General features: G+C 35.0%; 2 protein-coding genes and 1 pseudogene across 3 annotated transcripts; 1 reads left to right on the forward strand and 2 right to left on the reverse strand.

Annotated features, from left to right (window-relative positions):
* Positions 1 to 2698: 2698 nt before the first annotated feature.
* LOC144565553 (fasciclin-like arabinogalactan protein 8) lies at positions 2699 to 4098 on the forward strand (annotated as a pseudogene).
* A 1722-nt stretch (positions 4099 to 5820) lies between these two features.
* On the reverse strand, positions 5821 to 9503 carry LOC144565266 (E3 ubiquitin-protein ligase DIS1). Of its 2 annotated transcripts, none has more exons than XM_078314976.1 (4): positions 8947 to 9080; positions 8007 to 8231; positions 6991 to 7377; positions 5821 to 6319 (listed from the first exon to the last, which is right to left on the reverse strand). In XM_078314976.1, the coding sequence occupies exons 1-4, from the start codon at positions 9034 to 9036 to the stop codon at positions 5999 to 6001; spliced, it is 1023 nt and encodes a 340-aa protein (XP_078171102.1). In that variant the 5' UTR covers positions 9037 to 9080; the 3' UTR covers positions 5821 to 5998. The 2 variants fall into 2 exon arrangements, with proteins under 2 accessions (XP_078171102.1, XP_078171103.1); XM_078314977.1 differs by lacking the exon at positions 8947 to 9080 and adding an exon at positions 9192 to 9503 and having other exon boundaries at positions 5827 to 6319.
* Positions 9504 to 14303: 4800 nt separating this feature from the next.
* On the reverse strand, positions 14304 to 16802 carry SKIP5 (SKP1/ASK-interacting protein 5). Its single transcript, XM_078315475.1, has 5 exons — positions 16616 to 16802; positions 16039 to 16183; positions 15578 to 15656; positions 15147 to 15205; positions 14304 to 14870 (listed from the first exon to the last, which is right to left on the reverse strand). Exons 1-5 carry the CDS (start codon positions 16719 to 16721, stop codon positions 14540 to 14542), a joined length of 720 nt encoding a protein of 239 aa, XP_078171601.1. The 5' UTR covers positions 16722 to 16802; the 3' UTR covers positions 14304 to 14539.
* Between the last annotated feature and the right edge of the window lie 467 nt (positions 16803 to 17269).

Here is a 17269-nt window from a genome sequence, read left to right on the forward strand (position 1 = left end):
TTGGAACTCTCAAGGTACATCGCCAAATCTAGTTGTCACATTGATTCAAATTAAACTTCAAGGTTAGGTTCCACTCCTACACCCACACAGTCTAAAACCCAATACCCTACCAAAATTCTTCAACAGGATGATACAAGCGAAGAACAAGCTAGTCTAGCACAGGAGGAATATAATACACGGTTTAGACTTAATTTTCCGTTTGAGAAGCAAATTTAATGGCAACAAATTAATAACGGTCATTGCCCATTGCAATGTATTAATTAAAGGGTCTCAATTAGCCCATAAAAACTCAGTTTGACCAGTCAAATATATTGACTAATTCAAAGATGTGAAAAATTAGAATAAAATTAGCAATTAACAAGAAGTTTTAAACTTAATTGTAACTTGCAAATTGAAAGGATAATTCATTCACATCATATACCTTGTTGTCATTAGTTTTCTTTACAAGCCAACTCCTCTTTCTTGCGACTTCAGCGTCGTATCTTCTTACCGGCTTGATACTAACAAAGGTTGCGTGGATACAATGAACCCAATTGTTTTCTTGTACATTTAATGATTTTCTCAAATATCTTAACATGTTTTCTTGTACAGGTTAATCTGTATATCTCAATACCTAATTGTTAATTAATTATTCAAGTAACAAAACTACTTAGAATCATATAATCTAATTTATTGAACAAATACTATTGATTAAAATGTAAAAACTATGGTCATGGTAAATTTATATAGAAATACTTGTCAGGTATTAATTTGATCACATCAAATTTAACTGTCACCTAATTAATCAAGCGACATGAATTTTCTATGACTATAAACTCTTCACATGCAATAAATGATATCTATTGACTCAAAATGTGATGATCATAAGATCATTAATTGTTACCCTCCTCTAAAATATTTATAAGAAAAACAAAAGGTATTATACTTTTGTGGGCTTTAGAATGTATAGTATAAGAAAAACAAAAGGTATTATACTTTTGTGGGCTTTAGAATGTATAGTGTGTTTACCCATTTTTTTTTAAATGAATGAACTTAATTATAAACGTCACCGTTTCAAACTTTCAATGGTTCAAACAGCATGAAAAAAAATGAGAAGGGTGTCTTGGAACTTTCTCCATTCATTAGCTTTTATAATTATAACATACCTCCTGAGTCCTGATCTACTCGACCTCTTTTCTAAAACAAATTAGGATAAAATGATAGTGTGCTTTATTTTTCCATAGAAAGGAATCGTTAGTAGTCAACCATATCATAGAAGTTAGAAACAAGAAATCAGGCTAAATAAAAAATACGGATAATATTGATATTAAGCATTGTGCACTACGTATCTATCATTGGTGCATTTTATCTTTCAACGTTGAAAGAGAGTACCAATTAAGCTTAACAAGAGCAAGAGAAAGGCCATGTAAAAGATTAAGCACGCCATTATTCTTTGCAAGAATGCTCAAAGTCTGAAACCATTTTTTTTTTGAAATAGAATTGTGGTATGCGGACTTAATTAGTCGTTAGTACATTTATAATTAAGCAATACGATATGAATACCCAACCAAACGCTCAAATTGGTGTCATATAACTAAAATCACTACATATATAGTTCATACTTTACGCAAGTTTTATTCTTTAATTATTAGTTAAAAGTTGATGTTTATTACTTAAATACTTAAACCATTTGTCCATTAACAATGAATTAATTCCATTAAAAATGTGAATAATTTTTAAAAAAACTAAATTCAGTAAAAAAAATATATATACATGTTATTGGCTTTATAAAATAAATTGGTTGTATATAAAATCAGACATAAAATTTGAGCAGCATTTTTGTTATGTTAGTGAAAATCATTTAACATAGATATATAGACGTAATTCAAATAATCGGATACGTATATACGGAATATGAATATAGTTCAAATATTAAAATAAAATTTATTTAATAAATACTGCAATCATAGTATTAATTAATGATTTTACCAATACTAACACAAATATAATTCACAATACACCATGTTTTACTTCACATTTATATCTTTGTTTTATTGATTATTAGATCAACTTGGTTTTTCAAGAAAGTTTAAACACAAATTTGATGACGGAAGTTGAAGAACCGATGTACTTTGTTTTTTGAAAATTTTAAGAACCAAAACATAAGATTTTTCTATAATAATTTTCTATCGTTAATTAGTTTTTCACAGTATTTTGGTTTATGTGCGCTTTGTTGATAATTAGTTAATAAGAGTTTTCGTACTTTTTATTTATTTAGGCAAGCAATTAATCATACACAAACTATATGAACTAGTCAATTAAAACATTTCTATTTTGAATGAACATTAAATATACACGACCTATGAACTAATTTATCAAACAATTGAAACTAGCCACTCAATTGCAATATATTAAATGTGAGAATAAACATTGCTTCTATAGAGGCTAATCAACACGATGTTGTCGGAATTCCAACTGGATATAAAATCAAAAAGTAATCATTAGATTTTTTTTTATTATACGTAATATTATCTATGATATCCGATAAAATTTTGTATTAATTTTGGAATTTATATTGGAATTGATTATAATATTGTAAAATTATAAGATTGAAACTTGAAATGGTAAAAATGCAAACTTTATAAGCAAAAAAAAAAAAAAGAGGTAAAGAAGCCAACGTGAATCAGACAGTGATGTGCCTGGTTCTCTCCAACTCTGCATGTCTTCTCTTGTCTCCGAGCAGAGCCGCTACTTCGACCAGCAAAAGCTTCACAACCTGACACGTGGCACCACTCTCTACCAAACCACGGGCAACGCGTCGATCGGGCAACCTCGGCTTTGTCAATATCACAAACTTGCTAGGTGGTCGGGTTGGTTTTGCCTCGGCTAGACCTGGTTTAGTATTTGATGCCATGTACGCAAAGTCAATGAAGCAAGTCCCGTATAAGTATAACCTCTCGGTGCTTGAGATTTCAGCACCAATCACCTAATTTGGGCTTGATGGATGCCCCTCTGCCCCTCCAAACCTTACGGCTCTCTTAGAGAAGGCTGGATGCAAGATCTTTGCTTCGCTAATCATGGCTTCAGGCGGGCTAAAGATTTACGAATCGGCCATGGACAAAGGGTTTTACACTCTTTGCATGCACCAAAGGACGTTGCTTTCAAAGCTAATGGTGCACCTGATCTCACTAATCTGTCAAGAATTAACCGATCTTGTTACTATTCTTCGGTACTATGCGCTATCCTTTTACACTCCCAAGGCCTCGCTTAAAACTGCCAGGGAACGTACCGATTGCTACTATGGCGTCCAACAGCTCAGGGAAGTACAAGCTTTCAGTTATTTGTCATGGCGATGAGGTGTCTCTCAGTACTGGGTGAGCACCGCACAAGTTTCTTCTATTGTGCTTGATGACACACCGATGAGTGTTCTCACTGTTGAGAGCTTGCTCTTACGTCTTACCAAGCAAAATGTTAGTTGGCGCACCAGTGCCATCTGCACCGGGCCAGGTGGCCCACTCGTCATTGTGGACACCGAATCCGTATCACCCCAGATACCTGAATTCACATCCCCCTCATGTTATCGGACTGAATACAATTGAATCGAACAGCTCAAAATTGTTCTTTTTAACTTGATACGAATCTCAAAGCACAAATAATACCGCCCCCTTATGCCATCCCGAGCAAGGACCAGCTGAGAATAAATCTGGACCGTCCGTTGCAATTGTGTTATACCTGGGAGGATACAAATCCCCAGGTACGTGATGTGCAAGTGATAAATCCGATTTATTTTTTTAGCTTGGCACGAATCTCAAAGCAGACCCCCTATAGTTACAATAAGCGCTAGATTGAGTTTTAAATTGTGACTCAGGTACATGGCGGGACTCGGACTCATGGACACCACCGTGCGCGCATCTCATGCAGTCTCATGCGGTTTTCTTAGAGATTCGTTGTGTGGCCTGGATGCTAGAATGTCAGGAATCAGGACATGCTGCATTGGAAACCATCGACCCGTTTCTCATTTTTATCCCACTCACTACACATTATATTGTAGAGATTTTGTTACCAGAACTTGGGGAGGAGAAATTTTCCACCAAACCTCGATCAGTATACGGATCTTGACACTTTTTGAACGGACGAGATTAAAATTCCTTGCGCGCTCATCACAAATTCACAATGCCCTCATCTTTAAAAGGAGAAGAAATTTGAGATTTGTGCAGGTTTAGACCTTCGGTCGAGTGTTCTGTATAAAAAAAAAGTTTAATTTATTAGAATTAAGATTTGAACAATTATCGTTTTCCAATTTTGTCGTCACCTCAAAAATAAATAGCTCGTCTCAAGGGTCCTTCATATGAGCTTATTTTGGTATTTAAGGAATAGATTAATTTTGCGCTTGAATTCTACTTCACGAAGCATGTATTTGGGCCATTAAAAAGAATTTTGGGCCCCCAACATTTATCAACTTTCAAACAGATATTTAAACATTGTTCAGATTTTTTTGTGGCATATCCAATGAAAGAATACGCATATATTAGCCCGCATAAAAATTTGTATATGCGGCCGTATACTGTATAGTTATCATTAATATTTATATTTAATTTTTTAATTAATATTTGTATTTTAGAAGTTCATATATCTTAATTATCCGACCATTATTCGTTTTATATCCGTATTCGAATCCGTATCTGTGGACTATCTGTTCCGTATCCGTATCCGTTTAAGGCGGATTTGGTTTTAAATTTTGATATCCGTTTACTATCCGTATCCGTATCCGTATCCGCTCATTATCCAACGGATGCGGATATGGTATCAGCATTATCCGCTCCGTTTTCACCCCTACTAGACAGACTTTTAAATGCTACTCGTTCGATATATAATAAATGTTACCTGTTCCCAATAAGAGACGTTTTGAAATTCGAGTAGAACTAGAGTTTTCCTAAGCTCATCAATATTTGTTGTGAATTCAATTCTAAAAATCTATTGAATTGGCTTCAAACAACGAATTTTATCCGTTAAAATCCTTCTACCTTATGAGTAATGCGTTTATATGTGAAAAATTTAAAGTTTCGAATTAATTAAACATGAAGTTAATTGCTCATTTTTTGGACGTCTATTGACTAGACTCTATACAAAATTAATTTAAAATTTTCGCATGTAGACGTATCACTCGTGATTCGCCATTTGAACCCAATTCAATAAATTTAAGAATTTAGTTCACAAAAAAACTTAGTAAACTTCAAAACACCCTAGTTGTGCTCTTGAAATTCCCTCACTTAACATTTATTTTACTCCTAATTTGAGAAATCTTCTTTCTTTTTTTTCTTTCAAATTTTACAGAGCCCTTTGTCCTTAGTTTAATAAATGAGTGAGACTATGGTAATATGCATATTACACCATCGACCACACTATGAACTTATATTTTCATTTTTATTTGTACAAATAGTTCATTCAATTTGAATTATTCAACATAATCTTTATACAAAAATATACTTGTAGATCAAATTTTATATATTTTTTAAAACTTTTACTATCTGTTTAGATAGATAAAAAATTATTTGATTTAAAAATTCTAGATAATCCAAAACCAGTGGTTTTCTACCAACTAAAAATATAGAAAAAATTCTAAAAAAATATTTGGTTTGCAAGTATATGGAGATCTTATTTAACTGACCGAGTGCTCAACCTTAAAATTTTTAAGAGATATGGATTCATAGTACGGGTCAATCCATATACGCATTTTACCATAGCCCCCCTTCTTAATAAATCTCAGACCAATTTCTCTTAGTTATGTTATTTTTTTTTCCCTTCATTTCCATGTGAAAAGCTAAAAGAGGCATTCTAGAGCTCAGTTTCAGAAAATTAACCTGGTTATAACTTTAAACTAAATTTAACTAAACTACAGTTAACTCTACTTTGAAACTACACATGGCTTCTTCTTTTTTCCTCAGAAGCTCATGCGTACTGTGTACAAAAGATTCAAAAATCCAACAGAGAACCATACAGTTTTTCCTGAACTCTATGCTCACTGCTCCTTCCAGATTCTACCTGTGACCCGCAATTTGAGCTCCTTGCGGTCCCCACCAGAAAAAAAGAGAGCCATGCTTCGCTGAATAATCAGGCCATCAAAACTGTCCCGCACCTTGCGGTGGCTATCTCTGATGCTGCGGGGTACCCCCTGCCAGATCATCTTGCGGCCGTTACCTCCCACCTCAAGGCTGTAGCTGTAGTTCTTTGCCTCCACATCATCTCCCATGAACCTTAGAAATGCTATGTAAACAGGAGCATTGCCAAGCTGGAATGCCTCAAAATGGAGACAGAAATACTCACCAAAGCAACTAAAAACCTGTAAAAGCAGGCATAAAGTTTTAGTGATGTCTGTAAAATCTGGGTTTTAGAAAGCTAGTGTTTTTGTGTTAGTTTTAGTGTATACCTTTATGGATTTACTACTTACCTTTGGTTTCTCAGCCATATATGCACTTTGTTTGAACTAAAAGTCTAAAACTTATGCATTTGTTTTAACCTTTCATGACAGAGCAAGAAAACACCCATGAATTTTTTCTTTTCTTTTCTTTTTTTGGTAAATTGAGCCAAAGATCTAAAATTTGTAAACTCAACATTTTTGAATGATGAGAAAATAACAAGATCAGGAAAAGAAATATGTAAATACAAGTAAATTTCCCCAGACCTTTTCAAAATCTATTTCTGTTCAATAATAAGCAAATTATATATAAAGTTGAAATTGAACATCTACAACCGTATGCCTTTGTCTTTGTTCATTGCTCCCAATATGGCTAACACAAAAGGGGCTCTCAAAGTAGGTTAAATGTCAAAATTATACAAAATACACATCTGTTAGTAGGTAAGAATTGGAAATATGTGACATTTTTAGGTGTAATTAATTGAATCCAACTTGCCTAAAAGAAATTCAGTACTTCAATTTATAAAGAGATGTAAATTCCCTATAAGCAGAAGCAATGAGAATAATGTTAGGTCACAACTTTAAGAAATTAATACCGTGAGCATCCATGTTGCATTCTCGACTTCATGAGGATTTGACTTAACATAGCGGTGATTAAAAGTACTACCGCTGTGCATGTCGACTTTATGATCATCCTTCAAATGAGTCACCAAGTAAGGAATGTCACCCATAACAGTACACTCTGACCCAGCATAAGGACAGCTGTACGGCCTGTACTGGCACTGCGACTCATGCTTCAGCTTGCAAAAATAGGGGTATATGCCTAAACATCCAAAGCTTTGGTACTTGCATGGAAGTTCAAGAGAAGCAGCTATTTTCTCTAGTGCTAGGCATCTTATGTTGCCTAGTTCATGCCGACATGTGGGACACCGGTTGTGAACTCTTGGTTTGCAACCAGAGCAGAGTGTGTGGCCATTAGAACACTGCATGTTATGGAAACCATTTAGTGCTGGAAATGAAAATTACTAGTATTGTGGGAAGTGTTTTCCAGCAAACCAATACATTTTAAACTGGAATTGAAACCATTTAGTGCTGTGACTAAAATAAATCTACTATCAGATTAATAATCTAAAAATTTTAATCTTTTATTCAAGAGGAAAAATAAAAACTGAGACGCCATAAATGTTGGAGGATTGAATGGCCATATTGGTCGGTAATGTTATACACATGTACCAGACCTAACTGCTACAATATTTGGGGACTGTAATACTAATTAAAAATATTCTTCGTGTTACTGAGACCAACCTTTTATGATGATCACATGAACATCTAAATCCTTAAGGTTGGTCTAAGTAATATATAACTGCATGTTTAAGGATTCAGATGTTTATGTAGTCTCAGCTGAATGCTATAATATAATTGCATAACAAACACTATCTACAAGTAATAAGCCCATTAAAGAAGTCCTGTATAATACATAAACAACATCCAAATACCAATACAAACTTTCTGGTTTTGGTACACAATCCGGATCATGGTAAGACCAGACAACAATGAAAACCACCAATGGGATCTCTTTTATCCTTGAATTCAAGTTGCTCAAAAGACTCACTTGATGGATAGGAGGATACATGGCATTCAAGCACACAGGGCACTCCAGGAGATCACGCACACTGCTTGAAACAACCAAATTACGTTTTGGTGAATGTGGTATGTGTTCACTGACATGCTCAATGACATCAATTATCTCTTCAACTTTAGGCTGGTCTATAATCTCTGGACTGCATCGCATTTCATCAAGAAAAGTGGCAGTTGACATGATGGTGGCATAAAGATCCTGTTTAATAAACATAATGTTAATGCAAAAAAACTGGAATTGCTTGACAAACTCTTATAAGATATTGTTGTTGTATTATTTTTCAAACAAAATTGGATTTATTACTGATGGATTAAAGCATGATTGAAATCATATTATGCAAAGTTCTCTCCATATTAGACTACCAAGCATTGAAAAATGTACACATTTTGTCAGTATAATAAATAGTTTACTGTTAACAGTGTTTGGACAGCCAAACGATCTATAAATTAAAATTTCTACCAAGGCTGATACTGACAGTTCAAACAGACAGACCAAAATGCAAGATATGAAGCAAAAGACCATATAGTTTTATTATTTTTTGCAGAGGATTAAGTACGTAGCTGCGCACATGCTCCAATTCAGTAGCGTGGTTTGGCTTTTAATATTTTACAATAGTACATATCCAGTATAAACAAAAAGGAGAGGAATCATCTTTTAGTAAGGTTTTACAATGGAGAGGGATGATCTCACACGATCACCTATCAAAATCGCCAATAAAAAGTAGTAAAAAATTTAGAAGGGGCTTTCTTTAACGCTAAGGGAAAATATAAAAAATTACTTGCATTTACTCAGATGTTTTGCAACACAAATAAAATGGGCACAGTCGCATGGGAGCTTCAAGCTAGTCATGACCAGCAGTTAAAAGCAGAAAATAAAAAAAAAATTAAAAAAAAGGAGAAGACGAAGAAGACACCTTATACCCACATTCCCAACAGGATAATAAAAGCCTTGCTAAATTTAAAGCTTGAGAATTCGCAAAAGATGGTCGAATAGATTCAAACATTTGAGGCAACCAAACTAGTTACTACTTGGCAACTTGATTCGAAAGACGGAACCCCCATTCCTTCGATCTAAGGAGGAGAGGAAGAGAACAGAGAAAAAAGTTCCGAAAAATCTGAAAATTAAAGAAGAAGAAGTTAATTAATTGTTTCACGTTACCTCTCACAGAGGAGCCGGAGAATAGGGGAGAAGCAGCCAAAAAACGCGGTGGGTTTTGCTGTGGGAGCGGCAAGGAAGAGAATATAATAATGAGAGAGAGAATTCGAATTAAAGCCTGGTTCTCTCTCTCTCTCTCTCTCTCTCTCAGTCTCTCTCTGTTTTTCGTCCTTTTGTTATCAGAAATAAATGAGGGATTTGTTAAATGCTCGTTTCCTCGGTTTGGGAGTGATGTAAAAGTGCGAGTCTGAATCTCTGAATTACTTCACCATTTCAATTTGAATTCGCACCGTCCGATCAGAATCCGGATCAAACCGGCTCACGGCTGTAATGCACGGTGTTCCATTCAATTCGAGCGCGTATCCTCTGGAATATCTCATATTTTGCGTGACCGACGTGTCCGGTGCCTATTCGGACATAGCGCGGGGGCCAGTATTATTTGAGCATTGAGATTCGTGCAGAAAGTATTTGAACGGTTGAGATATTCCAAAAAATCACATAAAATTTGAGATATCTTAGAGGATTCGATTCGGCTCCGTGTTTTTACTAAAACAAACGATCGGATTCATGATGTACCTTAGGTGATATGAATACAGTGAGAAGTCAAATGTATGAAGAAAAAGAAATGCGAAAAATGATTCGCGGCGCTGCTGTTGCAGCACCAACAAACTCGCGCTTCGTGTTTTCAAAAAAAGTGGATGGTTGTAATTTGTAAACTTGTAATTCCCAGACAACAAAACTAACTAGCCCAGATCCCCTGTGGTATGTAATTATAGACATAACGTCTGGTGAGTTGTATGACGCCTAAGTCCTATTGTTCTAAGCATAGTAACAAATGAATAATTCGGGTTCGGTTCAGCGGGGACAAAAATTCATGATTTAGGTATAATCCGGGTATAATTAGGAAATAATTCAGAATTATTTTTAAATTTTATAATTTATATTAATGAAACAGATTTTTTTTTTTAAAAATTAGAAAATGAAATCAAATTAATAGACAATTAGTATGGGCATTGACCAAAATGTTAATATTTCTTCCTACCATACCCACGTGGCTCACTAAAAGTTCAAATTATTCATACATCTCTGCCAATTTTTTCCAAAAATCATACTACACCCATGTGGTGGGCCCTGCTGCTACGCGAATAGAGAAAAATTAGCTTCACATCCAGCTTTTTTGTGGGGTCCGCTACCACAAAATATTATTTTCAAATGGCGCCAGTTACAATAAAGCAGAGATAGGATCAGTACGGAACGACGATATTTTCGAATAAAACGTGATTAACTCGTAAAAATCGTAAAAATCGTGAATTATTCGCGATTTATTCGGTAAAAATTCGGTCAAGCGAATTAATCGTTGTTCGGTGCGGAAACATCAAAAAAACGTTTTATTCATAAATTATTCGCGAATAAAACGCAAATGTTGTTTCTATGGTTCTAAGCGGTTCGCTAAATTATGGAGTTATGCTCACTGAAATATTTGATGAGCACATCACATCCTAGATCTAGTTCTACTCTCTGTATGTATAATGAACTTGCACAATGAAAAATTTACTAAAATTTAGTTATATAAGCAATTTACTGAGCTACTAAAATATTCTCTGCCTTCTTCACCCCTTATCTTCTACCTTTGTTCATCGCGCCTTATCTTTAAGAAACTCTAGCTGCCATCAAATCCTACCCTTCCTTGTCTTCATCTCTGTGCCTACTCGTCGGAAGAAGAGAGATTTGACGATAATAGCCATAGTCATTATTTTTCTCATCTATCGATACCTTTTCGCCCTCCTCCACTATTGTTGGGAGAATCAGCGGAACGTTGGCGACAATAACCCTAATCGCTAACCGATGTTGAAGGTTGTCGATGTCTACCACCAAATAAGAGGATTTGTTTATTTTATTATTTTAGTTATTTGTATTGTTAGATGTTGATGTAAATTGATATGAATAATGTTCTGAATGTATAACGATGAATAATGAATATAATTTTATATTTTTATTAATAAAATTATACTTAATCGTCACTAAAACTTAAAAAGGAAAAAAACACGTCAATTGATTTTCATCTTTTGATCAATTTTATCTTTTCTATTTGATATTTTTTTTTCAAAATATTATTGAATATATCTACTAATTCATTTTACTACATAAATGAAACACCAATTACTCTCTAAAATATCAATAGAGAAAAAATTTATATATATATGACATGTGAACTAATTCATAATTTTACATGTGACTCATTGCAAACCATGTCCCTCTCTTTATTGTTGAACGTAAAACTGTTGCTGAATTTAAAGAAAGCGAAAAAAAAATGAGATCGAAAACACAGATAAAGAAGTCACCTCATCTACGTTCAGATTTGACATGAGAAATCGATGAAAGAAATTATTAAAATTATATAACTATTTCACCTTCACTTCTTTTTTCTTTTGTCCGCTCCACATTCTTATTATCACAGAACGAGTAACCGAGTTCAGTCAAGTCTCTCTTTTGCTCTCTTTTTTTCCCCTCGGGTCATCTCTTAACGGACTCTATTTGGTTTCAATATTTCTCATGACGACATGTTATTATCAGATCAGTCACCGACAACAAATAGCAGTACGTGTTGTCGTCATCAGATAAATCACACATAATGAAAGATAAAGATGTGCGGGTGATGTCACTGATGTGTCGCATAATACATGTTTATGATCACTTAACTGATTTAAAGTTTAGAGTAATCCGTCAATCATTTTTTATATTTTAACAATCAATCTCTCGTATGGCAATATATATGTCGATAAATTATCACACAACTTGACAAGATTCAATCATTTGATTATTTTATTTCTATATTCTATTGTATTATATAATGCACTCAAAGCACGACGGGGCTGTTCGGCTGGGCTCCTTAGAGCTCCTTAGCTTCTTAATCCACCTTAATCTTAACGAACAGCTCTTCCTTATAGAAGATTAAGCATCCCTCCTTAGTGTCAAATCTTAAGGAACCCTCTCCCCTTCCTTAAGAATCAGCCCTCCTTAGGATCTCCTTAGAGCTCAAAAAGGTATTTTGTTTTACGATTTTACCCTCAGATGAGGTGCTACTTAAGCCATTTTTCATTATTTAATTATTTTCTATCATTTCTTCTCTCTTTTGGAACAGTTTCCTAGAAGTTCCTTAAGCCTCTTTACATTTTCTCCCTGGCCACCGTAGCTGACTCGTCGGCGATTGTAATGGAAAACTCGTTCATCCGATGCTACGGATGAGTTCGTCTCGAGATGCTCTATCTATCGAGATCCCATTTACCCAGTTTTTGTGGCCTCCGTAGCGGACTCGTCGGTGATTGCAGCAACGAACTATACCACAGGGGCGTTCGTGCCGAGAAACTCTACCTATCTTGAAGAGTAGCGTATTTTGTTTCCTCATTCAGTATTGAAGAGTAGCACCAAACTCTTCGGTGTTTTTGTGGCCTCCGTAGCGGACTCGCCGGTGATTGAAAGAGGAAAGGTGCTGCTACCCATGGATATAGTGACGAAAGAGAAGAGAAAAAGAAAAGGTTGCAAGGGGCCATCAAGGGGCAAGGATTGGTGGTGGTAGTGGGGAGGGTGAGAGAAGAAAGACATTAATGGAGAGTATGAAGCCAAGGAGAATTCTCTGATGAGCCAAGATTTACAATTTTGAACTTTGTCTAATTTTTTTTTTTTACTTTTGGTTGATATCTGAATACATGGAAGCAAATGTTGACAATATTTTGATTTTTTTTTTCACCGAATTTCATTTTTGTTTAAATTCATGTTTCTTTTCCTTTTTAAATTAATTTGACTTTAAATTTGTGAACGAAATATATTGTGAAAAAACAATGAAATAATAAACGTCATCAATTTATATTTTTATTACATAACAATTAAATAAGGATATATTGGTCTTTTACCCTTGTTACATAATAAAATATATTTTCTTTGTGCATAATCCTTTTTCAATCTTAATCTTTCAATTGCCGAACACTAGCTCCTTAGAATAGCTTAAGGTGTTAATCCTCAACCCCTTAATCCTCCCAGCCAAACAGCACCGACGTGTTTCATGCGTAGTATATCAGTATTAGGAAGACTTGTTTGTTTGTTTTGCATTTGCGATGATACAGTTTTAATTTGCGCTCATATATCTAGTTTTAAAGTTCAAATAGTCAATCTAAACTTCTCAATATGTTCTTTATATTGAAATATACTTGGATACCAAATTTTATATATTTTGGAACTTTTTTATTCTTTTTTTAGAATTTTTTAAAATCAGTGTTTTTCTAAATTCAATAATCAATATGATCAAGACCCCACTTTCAGAAATGTGAACAATGAGAATTTCACTTTAAACAAGCGCGCTAGAAATTTTGACGCAGATCAGATGATTCCGATTTTGACGCAGATTAGATGATTCCGACTAAGTATCAGACCAAATAATATTAATTCATTTGTTAAATTATGCAGATAGGTGCGCTCAAATTTTGCAATATTATTTCTTTTTAGTATTTTTTTTATTGTTCAGATTAAATTAAGGAAGTAACACTAGACCACAATAATATTAATCTCTTTTTGAGACGAATACATGTTAAAAAAGAAAGACCAATTAAACTCTAAATAAGTATGATAAAAATTTCAAAAAATTTAACACCCCGGCCCATGCTAAATCCACCACTGGCTCTACCTACGTGAATCGTCACCTACGACTAAAAACAAAATAACAGTTTGTGGCCGAAAGTAGCAGGCCGAATTATGGGTAAAGATTCTAACAGAGTAGTTTTCGCTTCGTGCAGAGCACTAACCATATGCAGTGCAGTTTTGATTCTACAGTTAATGCGCCGTATGAAGCCAAAACTCGTCTGTTAAAATATTTACCCCAAACTAACATAACTCTGTACTATTTTCCAATCCTCCAAATCTGTTTCCTGACATAATTATCAACAATACATAAAGACTAGCGAAACAACACAAATCAAACTATGCCATATGCCATACACCCACCAAAGTAGTGTAGGCCTGTAGGGTTCAGCTCCTCTGGAAGTTGGTACCAAATTCATTGGTTTGGTCCCATGCATTGCAGAAAAGAAAGTTCCATTTTACCCCTGTAAATGAAATTCTAAATTTGGGCAAGCTGGTCAACAATTTTATTAGGAAATATCTGGATGGAAATGAAAAGCAGCTCAGGTCCACTCAGGGCAATCCTATGAATTCAAGACTAACTGAGAGGAGCCGAGCCTAGATAGCAACATTGTTTCCCGCTCACCTTTCCCCAATTTTTTTTTTAAATGAGCCCCTGCATCTTAATTCTTTGAAGCCATACATAAACCTATACAGAAAATTATCACCAATTTTTTTCTTCACTTCTCCCCTACTTCAAACCAGAAGAAGACAGAGGTGCGTGAATAAATAGCACGCACATGTTGGAGCACCAAGGCGCCACTTGTACATACCGCCTTAGCTCCACCTTCTATTCTTGTTCTGGCCACTGTTACACCATGCAATTGTCCCTTCACTAGATTTGTTGCGGTGCTCCTTATTGGACAGGAAAGATAATCCAATGGGTTATCTTCACATTGAAGAACACACCCTTCAATAGTGAGTCGGCCACCCCGGTGAAGAAGACAGCAACCCAGCTCTGCTCTTATTGTTAAATTTGCAATTTTGCAAGTGGAGAGGAACTCCAGTGCACTGATTAAAATTACCATGGACAATTATTTAGTGCCACCATAAATGGTGTGTCAGGATGCTAAATTAGTACTGTAGCAACTAAAACAGCTAAAGTTTATTTATTTTTCTCTCCTTTTTTGGCACGAATTAGATGTTTGATTATTTACTTTATTATCACAGAAGTGGTTCACTGAATGGAGAACAACACTAGACACTATTTATCAAAAGATTAGTTTTAAATCTACCATAAACAATCAAAATAATCATAACAGATGATGAAAATAAATGGCAGCAAACCTGTCAGCGCCTCGGGGACAAGTCAAGACAGTGTCATCTGGATTCATACCTGCACCGATCTGAACCAAAGGGAATAGATATTGAAGATAGTGTTCAAGAAAAGCCTATTTTCTTTCTAAAAAGATTGAAGTCCACAAACTTCTGTTAGCATTAAAATCTCTAGAAATTTCAGTGCTATCTTAGCAGGAATTTTCAAAGCAAACACAAAGTCTTTGTAGAGGAAAAAGAGCTTAATTACATGAAGAACATGAGTTAGTATGTTAGCAACCAAAAAATCATTTTATGCCATACTACTAGCATGGATTGACACTTAGCATGAACAAAATCTTGGAATAAATTTTTAAAATGCTTCTTTCCTTTTATGTCCAGGATACCTCCTTAAGCAAAAATGACTTCATCACAGAGAAAGGTTTTTCAGTTTGAGGACTTACAAGGCAAAGAGTCTTTTTAATCTGGATGCTAGATGCAATGTGAGTGCTACCAGCAGCAATGAGAATAGTGTCACCAGGCCTACAAATTAATTGAAATCCTCAAACACCCTTCAAATTTCATGAAGTATTTATTCTTATCAGTACATTAAACGTGCATGCCACTAGCCAGAGTTTGATTTAACAAACACGGCTAACCACTTCGCCCTCCTCCAAAAAAATAATATTACATAACATATGTATAAAAGGACCAAAAATTACTGAAAAAATAGATAGATGGACACATACACGAACGCACGCATACATATGTATATATAAGGACCAATTTATTGCCAAAGTAAATGCTTTTGTTTCTCTGTCTTTTCATTTTTCCTGTGCAACTCTCAATCCAAACACCAAATTCCCTACCAGAACTTTTTACAGCAACTGGTTGAATAAGTTCATTAAGAAACAAGACAACTAACCTTGCGGCAGAAATGGCAGCCTCAAGAGTAGGAAAGACTCCAGGCTCAGCGGTGGTCTTTATTGGCCTCTCTACGCGTAGCCAGAGACGAGGGTGGCATGCGAGAAACAACCACCTGTGGCAAACCAGCGCGGTGTTATACCGATCTGCAGGTAGAACACTGAAAGTTGAAGTACCAACCATTTCAAATGGTCAAACTGAAAGAGCATGGTTCTAAATCCAGTGTCACCTGTGCAATTTAGAGAAGAACCATCTACCCTAAATCCAAATTATAACAGAAAGAAGAACCAAGGTTGTAATTTGACCATATTTTATCTATCAAGGGGGAAATGTGCAATTAGTAAAGAGAAAGGTAAGTAGCTCCTGCTGTAAATTCAACTACTTTTGACCTCTAATTCAACTTAGCACGAAATCTGATTTCAAGGCCCAAATAAGAACCTCTAAAACTGGAGAGGGGAAATTTACAATAAGTGCAACTAGCACGGAAAAAGAAAATTCAATTAAGAAAAAAGGCAAGATCTTTCAATTTTGACCCGGTCAAACACCCAAAAAAAATCAAGGAGGGAAAGAGCATGAACCTGGGATGGGGGAAAGGAAGCTAAAGATGTGCATGAGACAGCCATCGTCAAGCATAGAAATGGGCGAATTGACCGTAGCTTCTGCTGCCCATTTCTTCTTCGCCATCCCTCTCCTCTCCCTCTACTTTCCACGCACGCTACTCACATGGACTCGCTTCAAAGGGGAGATATCTTCACCTACGGGTTTTTTCCTCGGAAAAAAAAAAAAAAAAGGAGATATCTTACTTCAGAATACAATGCACGATTGCATTTGCACGGGCGAATTTTAGAGGACAACCCCTCAAGTATCATGTATTATCATGGAACCCCTGATCTGTGAAAACATGAGATTCCCCAAATTTTTATTCGTAAGAAATATTAAAAAAAAAATGATAGAGTAGAATTTTAAAAATAAAAAGATAAGATTATGATTTGCGCACTGAATTTTATTTTTATATGAAAAATAGCATCACCAATTTTGTGGGTCGATGGAGGCAAAAGACAAACATAGTAAGCACATACAGTAAGTATAGTGGCTGCTTTCACCAATGCACATGATTAGTGGAGCTGTTTTTCATAAAAATCAAGTTCAGTTTATTTGTTTCATTGAAATATTTAATTTAATTCTATTTTAAAAAAAAATCCAAGTGAGACGCTGGATAAGATCAAATATAT

Source organism: Carex rostrata, chromosome 14 (assembly GCF_964058835.1).
Source record: "Carex rostrata chromosome 14, lpCarRost1.2, whole genome shotgun sequence".
NCBI classification, from domain to species: domain Eukaryota; kingdom Viridiplantae; phylum Streptophyta; class Magnoliopsida; order Poales; family Cyperaceae; genus Carex; species Carex rostrata.